At 38.9% G+C, this 12,169-nt stretch overlaps 1 protein-coding gene across 2 annotated transcripts in view; it reads right to left on the bottom strand.

Moving 5' to 3' along the window:
* The window catches only part of LOC136863949 (transketolase), a 268,751-nt gene that overhangs the window by 131,790 nt on the left and 124,792 nt on the right, over positions 1-12,169 (bottom strand). For both annotated transcript variants that reach the window (XM_067140399.2, XM_067140400.2), the window contains exons 2-3: positions 7,298-7,443; positions 2,499-2,688 (exon numbers count right to left, since the gene is read on the bottom strand). In XM_067140399.2, the coding sequence (XP_066996500.2) occupies positions 2,499-2,688; positions 7,298-7,443 (336 nt within the window). The remainder of the gene's footprint in view (positions 1-2,498; positions 2,689-7,297; positions 7,444-12,169) is intronic.

Genomic DNA, 12,169 nt, shown 5'->3' with positions numbered 1-12,169 from the left:
GTATTGATCCAGAGAAATATAGAAATCTTCGGTTATGTTGAGCAGGGGGCCCTTAGAGTTTATGTTTAATATCATCATGTCATTATTGATGTCTGTGAAATTGTGCTTAGATTCTTCTACATGTTGGCCTATTGATGAGAAATGATTGTGCTTTACTGCATTTATATGTTCATTATAACGGATGGTGAAGTTTCTGCCTGTACGTCCAATGTAGCTTGTGTCACAGTTGTTACATTTGATACGGTAGACACCTGATTGGTTGTATTTATTATTATTATTATTATTATTATTATTATTATTATTATTATTATTATTATTGACTGTTTTGGTGTTGTGTATAGTGTTGGTGCTGTTGTGTGTGGTTTTGAATGCTATTTTCAGGTTGTGCTTCTTAAAGATATTAGTTATAGTATATATATTGGTGTTGTTGAAGGTAAATAGGACAATCTTTTTTGGGTTTGGCTGTTTTGATTAATTTAGTTTAAGGTTGGGATTTTATTTTGTGAATGATTTTGTTGACCATTTCTTTGCTGTATCCATCGTATTTGGCTATATCGTGGATTAATTTTAATTCATTATTTCGATCTTCTGTTGTCATTGGGATATTGAAAGCTCTATGTATCATGCTATAATAGGCTGCTCTTTTATGTGTGTTAGGATGAATGGAGACATTTTTTTTATGGTATTTAAAGTGTGTGTGGGTTTCCTATAGATCTTGTAAGATAAGTGGGTGTCGTGCCTGGTTATTGTCAAGTCCAAGTAATTTAAGGTACGGTTATTTTCTGTTTCTTTAGTGAATTTAATTTGGGGGTCTAAATTGTTAAGTTTGTCTAGTATAGTATCTGCATCAGTGAATCTATTATCTATAATTACAAAGATATCATCGACAAAACTACACCAAAAATATATATTATCTATTTTATTGATTGACGTGTGTTCTAGGGACTCAAAAATCGGACTTCGAATTACGTGATTTCGAATTAACCGCCAATTCACAATTCAGAAGTACCAACCCTTGCCGCGTTACAAAATATTCTAAGGCCCGTTACTGCATGCAGTTACCCTTGATTCACAGTTTATACCTTTCCAATGCTACGAAAAAAGAACTATTTCCAAAATGTATCCAAGAAGGTGCATTTACAGTATTCAAATTATGCACTTGGATATCTCACTGGCAAACATAACCTCACACAACGAAAGAAAGAAAGAAAGAAAGAAAGAAAGAAAGAATTAGCATGATTCAAAGACGAGCAGAAATCTATGCTGGCTCCCATGTGCAAGTGCTCTATTTATTGGATTACTATACTGTATGCGTTTTAGATGCCTTGTATTTACACAGGAAGTACCCGATGCCCTTAAAATCGAACTTTCTTATGACTCTATCCTTGTACGATTTCCCACCATAGCAATCATGAAGCGCAATGTAGACGCACCGAAGTGAGTGTAAATGTGTAAACCTTTTTTTTTCTAGTTGCTTTACGTCGCACCGACACAGATAGGTCTTATGGCGACGATGGTACAGGAAAGGGCTAGGAGTGGGAAGGAAGCGGCCGTGGCCTTAATTAAGGTACAGCCCCAGCATTTGCCTGCTGTGAAAATGGGAAACCACAGAAAACCATTTTCAGGGCTGCCGACAGTGGGGTTCGAACCTACTATCTCCCGAATACTGGACTCTGGTCGCGCTTAAGCGACTGCAGCTATCGAGCTTGGTTGTGTAAAGCTACCCCTCCACATTCCGGAACACGCGTTCTATTATGACGCGGATAAATTTCGAGTTGAAATTACTCAACATACTATTGTTTCTACTTAAAAGTCTGAATTTCGGTAATGGGGCCGACATTGTACTTCGTATTACGAATTATCCGTATTTTGAATTAAACAATTTAAATAACATGCAAAACTGTATCTCATGTTTCCGGAAATGAGAGCTTCTTCGAATTAGGCGGGATTTTGAATTAACTGATTTCGAATTATCGAGGTTCTACTGTATTATACTCCATACAAACACAAATTAAATTTCTTGTGATGAGTTATAAAAATTTATTTAATTTCACAATCTCCCCTTAATTTACGATGTGTATTTAAAAGGACGGTTTATAATCAATTAAAATGCCTGAATAATTAGCTAGGTAATCGTTTTTTATACCTATCATTCAGAGATTTTTTCGTGGGGGTACATTGAACTTTTAGCCATGAGTGAGGGGTACAATGCCATAGTTTGAGAACCTCTGCTCAACACCACAATATAAAAATTATTTTAAAATGTCTGAAGGAATTTGCTATGAAATTCAAAAGATAAAAGTTTTAAATGCTGTAAATCAAATAATACTTAAGAACCTGATCAAATGCATATACATAAATGTACATCACTTACATTTTTATACATCTGTGCTTTCAAAATAGCATTTACATTATACTACACTCAATACATGGTCATCTGAAAACATTTATGTGAATCTAGTTATAATACAACTTTATTAGCATGCTACCTAATTTACCTGTATGATGCACGATCATAATTCTTCCCAACATAGGCCATACCACAGGCCACAGACAATCCCTGGCCAAGGGAACCAGTGCCTACATCAATAAAATTCAATCTTGGGGTAGGATGACCTTCTAGATCGCTGTCTATTTTGCGCAAGTTCTTCAGATCTGATGCAGGGAAAAGACCTGCCTCAGCCCAAGCTGAAAAGATAATTAAATGTAAGCATATCTTAAGGGAGGTAAATGCCAACAGTTTAAACACAAGAATTAGAGGAAAAATATAACCTGGCACCTCATGACAAAGCATATATGAAAATTAAATCCAATATAAAAAGGTGTCTGGTTACTTGCTGGTGGTGGAAATTACTTTTTAATGGCAAAACTGAATTTATCAGGCAATATCACAAGTGCCCCAACGTTTGAGAGGCATGTGTAAGAGCATCTTGAATAGTTTGAAAGCCCATTGTATGCTGTACATAACCTCTTTGAAGGCAATATTTGACTCAATATCCCAGTGAAGTTTGATCACGAGAGACAGAAGCCATGTGTTCATACAACTAACACAGATAAGCAAGATGTTACGAGTTATGACCTAGTTAATGACAACATCCTGGGAAAAACCCTAACCAGAGAAGGAAAACAGAAATGAAAAACTGCCGATCTAGCCGTATCCGTATCTCTCTCATGTTCATGTTGAAAACTGAACTGTGGGTGGTAATTTTCACCCTATTCCAATAGGTTTTCCTATTATCTTACCAGGGGGAAAAGGTTCTACTTTTTGCATTTTGCAATCAATAAATTATATTTTACACCAACACTGTTGCTTTATAGTACACTGCATGATCCTGCTTACATTTAACTGTAAATCTGAATCAGGTGATAGGCAAAATGTCAGAAGTATATGAGGTAAGGTAAGGTAAGGGTTATTCTGCCCGAAGGCAGGTCCGAACCTCCGCAGAGGTGTTCCTGAGCCGGAGTTTACGTGCGGTAGGGTGGCCAGTTCCTTTGCGCTCCTCCATTCCCTTACCCCCCACCAACAGCGCGTGGCAACCCATCCAACTCCTGACCACGCCCAATGTTGCTTAACTTCGGAGATCTCAAGGGATCCGGTGTTTCAACACGGCTACGGCCGTTGGCTAGAAGTATATGAAGTACATTTCAAATAAAATGAAAAAAAAATTAAAAAATACAAAATATACTCTTAATATCACCTTTCAGATTCTATGAGGCCTGATCAGCAGGAAACATTGGTGAATAGGACTGTCCAAAGGTGTGTTTTAATGTTGGCAAACACCACATACATGATGAAAAAGAGAGGTGAACGATGATCCTTGGCAGGTTGAAGACCGAGTCATCTTTGACAATTCCTGCTATTGAACTTTATATGGGTAATGCATTTCAAACTTCTAATTGCTTTCCAATCTTTTCAGCTTTCACAAACATCACTTAAATCCATCAATAATCATGTATGTAGCTTGCCAATTTATGTATGGTGGGAGATTCTACTTGCAACACGATGTTGTACTTTGTGAAAACAGTGATTTCTTCAGAAAAAACAAGAAAAATTTAGTGGCATTATTTTCCATTGCTGCTTTCACTGCAAGGAATTTGCTATTGCCGGTTTCTTCTGGCTTTACTTCTTCAACATGAGACAACAATTTCAAAAGCTCCGACTTTTCTAATATCCTGTTTATTGAATCAGTGAGAGATGACCGTCTTGAGCTGACAATTTTCAAGATTGCAGCATTTGAGGTCAGGTCCACTCATTTCCAAATATATCTTCAATTAATTCAATTCTTTATCTTTTGGAACTACTTTCAATAAAGAAATATGTCTACTAACAAGCTAAGTGAAATAAGTGACATACAGCTTTGTACAACCATTGAAGGATTCTGTTACCTACATCACTTTCCTTCTGAAACTGGTCCTCTCTTCTGTCAATGTGCACCCTGCTCACCAGCTTTCCACCCAGCTGTAAACCGTCTTCCATGAAGGTACATGTTCTGCACACACTGCCGCAAGTTGCCCACAAATTTCTGCTGTGGTTACGTCCCCTTACCAGCGGAACCAATTTGTCGGGCACTGTCCTTGAAGGTAACACTCCACTTGTACACTTGACAGTTGTGTATGCTATAAATTACCTGAAAGGCTTATCTTGAATAGAATTGCTACAAAAGTGTTGGAAACGATCCCTACTGAACAAGCAGGATTCAGGCCACAAAGAAGCTGTGCTGACCAAGTCTTGTCACTAACTACCTTCATTGAAGCAGGATTCCAGCAAGGTCTAAAGACTTCAGTAGCATTTATTGACTTAAAGGCAGCTAACGACACAGATTGGAGAGAAAGTGTAATCAGCAAACTCCTTAAAGTGATTCCGTGTAGGAGTCTGGCTCATCTTATAAATAACATGCTGAGTGACAGAACATTTCGTGTAGTCATGGGGGATGAAATCAGTAAACCCAGCAAACTAAATAATGGACTTCCGCAACGTTCAGTGCTTGCCCCACTCTTGTTCAGTTTATATATCTCAGATTTACCAACCACAAGATCCAGGAAATTTGGGTATGCAGATGACTGGGCTCTTGCCACTAAAGACCTATACTTCGAGCAGACAAAAGAAACGTTGACAAAAGATATCTCTGTTTTAGGAAAATACTTTTGAAAATGGAGACGCCAACCAAGTATGAATAAAACAGAAGTTTGTTTTCATCTGAACAACCGAATGGCTTCAAGGGACCTCAAAGTATACTTCAATAACACTCTCCTCCGCCACAATAGACACCCAAGATACCTAGGTGTTTACACTTGACCAATCACTAACAGCCTGTAAGTCAATGTTCAGCAAGTCTATATTTTTCTGACGGTCTCGTGCTGTAGAGTCTGTGTAGAGTTGAAGATCATCAGCATACATATGGTATTTGCAGTGTCTTAAATTCGATGATATGTCATTCACAAAGAGTGCAAAAAGAAGAGGACCAAGTACAGAGCCTTGAGGGACTCCTCTGTTCATGTGGCGCCACGAGGAAACTATTCCATTATTACCTTTCACCCATTGTTGACGCCCGTGAAGATAAGAATGCATCCAAGAAATCTTACTCTGAGAAAAATGTAGAGCCTTCAGTTTTACAAGTAAAATGTCAATGTCTACGCTGTCAAAAGCTTTACTGTAATCTGTAATCTTCGATCATATATCCAGCAGGCCAGGCATAGCGCCACATTGCACAGAGTGCTCTTTTCAATAAGTGTCGTATACTTCAGAGTTGTCAGTGGTAATAAATCATTTTCTAAATTTAGCCTGTGCTACGGAATGATAGTATTCAAATTTGTTCTTCAAGCGTTTGTTTTAAGTGATTAAACTACATTAAAATATCTGATTTTGTTTCGAAGTGGCAGTGTAAAGACTTCGGGAGTAACCAACAACCCCAGTACCTTCTAACTACTTTGCTTGCAGTGTGAAATGGACCTGGAAGTGAACATCAAGGAGGAACCAGCCTGGCTTGAAGAAACAACAAATGCATCACTTGAAAATATTGAACGTGTATCAGAAGTGATAGCTCTGAAAAAAGAAGCCAAGTCAGAGTTAACAGAGCCAGAGTCAACACAGGAAAACTCTCTTGAGATAAACATAACACCATTGCACAACTACAAATGGGAAAGGAGCCATTACTTTGAACCCAATTTTACGGACGCCACAGGACAACAAGATTTGATTCTAACATAAGGCAACATACATAGCAGAGCTGAACATATTTTAGCCAAATTTTATCCATACATCTGGCAACTTTTTTAAAATTGGAAAGTGTTTTATCCCACAAGAAGACAATCTTTTACTCATGCAATTTTACAACCATATCTTTTAAACGCCAAGAACAGCAGCTGAGTGTACAACTGAAAATTGGACTTAAATACGAGAGTTGATGAATTGACCAACAAGCAAGATACGACTGTTCATGTGCACGAAATGTTTTTTATATATTGTATTTTATCCTGTACATATATATATAAGTTAGTTTAAGTGAAGATATGTTTTATACACTAATTTTAGGACCTCAACATAATATTTTAGACATACAGTTGCAATATTGTACATACTGACATATGCCAATTCACATTAAGACATGCCCCATTTGTATGCGACTAAATGCACATCATCATATGACATTCCCTTGACAATGCAATTTAATCAAAGCTTCATCATATAAATATGTATTCATCGTTCAGCTGAAGATGACCTTGTATGTGGGGTCGAAACCGGTCCTGTAGCTTAATATAAGCAATAAACAAGTATTGATTGGTGGAAATTCTTTCCTATTTTTAATTGTGTAATTTGTCAATACGGAAATGAAGATTATAGATTACGATAGCAGTAAAGTACCCGTTAAGAGTCTCGAGAGGTACTGTAATTTCTTCTCTGTTCTTGTTCTTTGTAAGTCCAAGCTTGTTAATAGATTTCCAAAATGTCGTCACTGTTCTACCGTCAGGCGTAATTAAACTGCACAGAGTAGGAACATAGGAGGAATGTTCTGAAAATCATTAAAATTGCCTGATTCTTCAGTGTGTTAAGTCCCTATTTAAATATTTCAACCCACATCCACAAGGCCTACAGTAATGCTAGTGAAAATGATACCTTATTTCATACCTCTCTTGTTTAATGTTACATCTATTAAATTTCAGCAAAAAACTTTGCCGAATAGAAATCATACAGGGCCGATGACCTTCGATGTTAGGCCCCTTAAAACAAGCAGCAAGAAATCATACATGACCTAACTCTCAAAAGCTTTTACATACAGGAGAAAAATCTGAATTTTACCTGCATACAAGATGGGTGCTGCATGGCCTTTTGATAAGATGAAGCGGTCACTAGATGGATCTTTTGGTGCCGATACTTTGTACTTCATAACATGGAAGAACAGTACTGACATCACTTCAGCCATTGATGAACATGATGTTGGGTGACTGAAAACAAAAAGTATATATACAGTCTCTCAACTCTAGAATTTCTTTGAACAAAGAAGAAGAAAGTATATTCAGTTACCATCAGTATTAAAGAACACCAAAAACCAGAACTCAGCCCTATAAAAAGATGCCTGAAGTGCCAAATCATTTCCACTACCTGCCTTCTTTTCTTCTCTCCTCCACGTAAAATGCCAACAGATGGCATCTTTGCATTATCTATTAGTGATCCTGAAACTTGGGAGTGTTATACTGTAAACCATTCATTTAATTGCTAGGATGAGGAATGTGACCACCGGAAACGCAGTGTCGGTCAGTATGACTTAAAGAATATACAGTTATAAGCCTGTCTAAAAACAGTCATAACTTCCACAGCGCATAGAAAGCTAATTCAAGAATTGCAGCAAGGCTGAAGATACTTTCACTTAATGGACAAGCAAGAATGGTCACCTACATAGCAGCAATTTATAACTGTTGTGCTCTTCAGTCTACTGAAACTAACTTTGAGTAAACAAATTACCCGAGTGGAAATTGAAAAAGAGGTGGCTTCAGATATTACAAAATAAATGGTGACAAGACGAAAGGTCCAACCAGGTAGCCAAGGCCATAGATGATTTTTTTTTTTAATCAAACAGGATGACTTGGCTAATGAAACTGTTTCTGATTAGAAGCACTATCAAGCAACAACATTCAATACTTAAGTTCACTGAGAACTAAAGACCACCATGAGTAGGCCTAAGTCACCTGTTTTGCAGTAAAAATTAGTTTGGAATTAATCAGCACATACTGACTGACATGCATTTTGTTAAATCATGACAGGCTTTATTACATTTTTTTAAAGTAGGTTTATGCTCTGAAGTTGTATTTACAGAAGTAATTTCTAGTATTTTGAGATAAACATAATTCATTTCCACTCAAAACAATTACATAAACATTCCATAAGACTTCAATAAGAATTCAACTTGCAACTGGTCTACTTGAATTAACTAGCTTCACTCTCATTTTATGCTTTTAATGAGCAATAACAAGAGAAAAAAAAAAGAATGGCCTGAGAGTTACAGAATTTAAAAGCAAGTGACAAATACATACAAAAAATAATGTATGGCCAGAAAATAGCTCTGATCACTATCACTATAATTCACAGATTGCTCTAGTTCAGAGGATGAATCCCTATTTCTTTCACAGTCACTTTCATCTTTGTCTTCACTTGAGTCCACACCACGAAAGTTTAAAACAATATTATCCATTTGATCTTCCAACACACCATCCTCCTCCAGAACACATTTTCTACATGGCATGTTGTTCAAATCGTTCCCAGTCACCTGGTGTTACAGATTAGATTAGAACAATGCAAACAGCAAGAATTTTATAAGACGGAATATGATCCTGGAAGATATTAAAAAGTCTTGCTCGTCTAGAACATTTAAAACAGCCTACCGTAAATTCCTCCTGAGTATATACACTTAACTCGAATGAATGTTAGAGTGAACGACGTGTGAATGAAACAAAAAATTACGTAGGCTACTAGATTTAAGTATCTTAGGCTATCCCATTTACGTTCTTAATCCTCTCATTTAAGGCTAGAGACTGTTCCTAGAAACAGATTACATAGCAACATCGATTTTAGTATACTCAGATTGTAACATACTAATATTCAGTTAATTTATTTTAGCCTTATATTTGTACACTGACTGACAGAGCAAATGCAACACCAAGAAGGAGTGGTTCGAAAGGGATGAAAGTTGGGGAAAAAAACAGACGGCACGGACGAATAATTGATGTTTATTTCAAACCGATATGCAGGTTACACAATGCGCACGGCATCGACTCGGTAGGATGTAGGACCACCGCGAGCGGCGATGCACGCAGAAACACGTCGAGGTACAGAGTCAATAAGAGTGCGGATGGTGTCCTGAGGGATGGTTCTCCATTCTCTGTCAACCATTTGCCACAGTTGGTCGTCCGTACGAGGCTGAGGCAGAGTTTGCAAACGGCGTCCAATGAGATCCCACACGTGTTCGATTGGTGAGAGATCCGGAGAGTACGCTGGCCACGGAAGCATCTGTACACCTCGTAGAGCCTGTTGGGAGATGCGAGCAGTGTGTGGGCGGGCATTATCCTGCTGAAACAGAACATTGGGCAGCCCCTGAAGGTACGGGAGTGCCACCGGCCGCAGCACATGCTGCACGTAGCGGTGGGCATTTAACGTGCCTTGAATACGCACTAGAGGTGACGTGGAATCATACGCAATAGCGCCCCAAACCATGATGCCGCGTTGTCTAGCGGTAGGGCGCTCCACAGTTACTGCCGGATTTGACCTTTCTCCACGCCGACGCCACACTCGTCTGCGGTGACTATCACTGACAGAACAGAAGCGTGACTCATCGGAGAACACGACGTTCCGCCATTCCCTCATCCAAGTCGCTCTAGCCCGGCACCATGCCAGGCGTGCACGTCTATGCTGTGGAGTCAATGGTAGTCTTCTGAGCGGACGCCGGGAGTGCAGGCCTCCTTCAACCAATCGACGGGAAATTGTTCTGGTCGATATTGGAACAGCCAGGGTGTCTTGCACATGCTGAAAAATGGCGGTTGATGTGGCGTGCGGGGCTGCCACCGCTTGGCGGCGGATGCGCCGATCCTCGCGTGCTGACGTCACTCGGGCTGCGCCTGGACCCCTCGCACGTGCCACATGTCCCTGCGCCAACCATCTTCGCCACAGGCGCTGCACCGTGGACACATCCCTATGGGTATCGGCTGAGATTTGACGAAGCGACCAACCTGCCCTTCTTAGCCCGATCACCATACCCCTCGTAAAGTGTCTGTCTGCTGGAAATGCCTCCGTTGACGGCGGCCTGGCATTCTTAGCTATACACGTGTCCTGTGGCACACGACAACACGTTCTACAATGACTGTCGGCTGAGAAATCACGGTACGAAGTGGGCCATTCGCCAACGCCGTGTCCCATTTATCGTTCGCTACGTGCACAGCACAACGGCGCATTTCACATCATGAGCATACCTCAGTGACGTCAGTCTACCCTGCAATTGGCATAAAGTTCTGACCACTCCTTCTTGGTGTTGCATTTGCTCTGTCAGTCAGTGTATCAGTTTTCCTTTAAGCTAGTTAGTAGATAATTCATTAGGTATTAAGTTGATATATTTTTGGGTAAAACTTTACTTCTCGCAGCCCAACGTTTATAACATTATAGGGAAGTGAAAATAATGTAAATCTTACTTGGAATTCCTTTTAGAGGAGAGATGTGTTCATTGCCATGTCTAGGAACCCACCAGCCCGCCCCGAGAAATATATTTACTTTTATAACCTAATAAAGAACAGTAGCCGCCATCGTCCATGGCTCAAGTAGTTTCTTGCATTCTCATTGGTCATGGTGAACGGAAAACAGCTAATGAGGGAACTGAATAGAGTGAAAAAGGAAGCAAAAGAGAATTATATGAATGGCATAGTTCAAGAGGGTAATGACCACAAAGGGAAATGGAAAAAGCTGTATTCATATATCAGGAATCAAAAAGGAAAAGGAGTCCAAATTCCTACAATGGTGGGAGAAGGGGGTGAACACTATTTAACAGATACTAAGAAAGCAAACCTATTTAGTAGGGAATTTAGAGATTCAGTAGATGATTGTCAAGAGTTGGAAACCGAAACAGAAGATAGAGAGGGAGAGAGACAGAGGGAAACAAGAAGCTTCTCATTCACAAACGAAGATATTTTCAGAGAAATCCAACTGCTTCAGCAAGGAAAAGCTGCAGGAAGTGATCAAATTACTGGGGAGGTATTAAAGACAATGGGGTGGTACATAGTGCCTTATTTAAAATTTCTCTTTGACTATGTCATAAATAATAGTGTAATACCAAAGGAATGGAAGGAATCTATAATAATACCAATTTATAAAGGAAAGGGTGATAAAAGGAAACCAGAGAACTACAGACCAATCAGCCTGACCAGTATAGTTTGTAAAATTCTGGAGAGTTTAATATCGAAGTACATCAGAGGGATATGTGATGATAAAAATTGGTTCATGAGGAGCCAGTATGGATTTAGAAAGAAATTTTCTTGTGAGGCACAACTGGTGGGATTTCAGCAGGACATATCAGATCAGTTGGATTCAGGAGGTCAGTTAGATTGCATAGCCATAGATCTTTCCAAAGCCTTTGATAGAGTGGAACATGGAATATTATTAAAGAAATTGGAGGGAATAGGATTGGACGTAAGGGTTACACGTTGGATAAAAGCATTTCTAAATTCAAGGGTTCAGAAAGTCAAAGTAGGAAATAATTATTATTATTATTATTATTATTATTATTATTATTATTATTAAAGCGTCTTTATTGTGGCGAAGTTAGGGCTCCCGGCCCTTTCTTACACTTAACCACTTCATGTATATACAATGTATATTTTACATAAAATTTAAACATATACTTTAGGTTGTAAAGATTTCATAACTAAAGCAACTTAAGTATCACTAACTAAAGTAAGGTGAGTAAAGTATAACTAAATTATATACAGGAACACATTGCAATAAACAACCATATTCACTCTCATTCATGCATCCCATTCACACTCAGGAAAGACTGGAAGTGCTTAAAAGATGACGCTGGCAAAGGATTTTAAATTTTGTCTTAGATTTAGCTTCCCTGATGTCATTGGGGAGTTCATTCCACCAGCTCGTGGCGGTGATAGTGAACGATCTATTGTAGGTTGCGCAGGAAGA

The sequence above is a fragment of the Anabrus simplex genome, chromosome 2 (assembly GCF_040414725.1).
Source record: "Anabrus simplex isolate iqAnaSimp1 chromosome 2, ASM4041472v1, whole genome shotgun sequence".
NCBI lineage: Eukaryota > Metazoa > Arthropoda > Insecta > Orthoptera > Tettigoniidae > Anabrus > Anabrus simplex.
The sequence above is the reverse complement of the archived record's forward strand: the minus strand, read 5'-3'. Positions and strand labels throughout refer to the sequence as shown.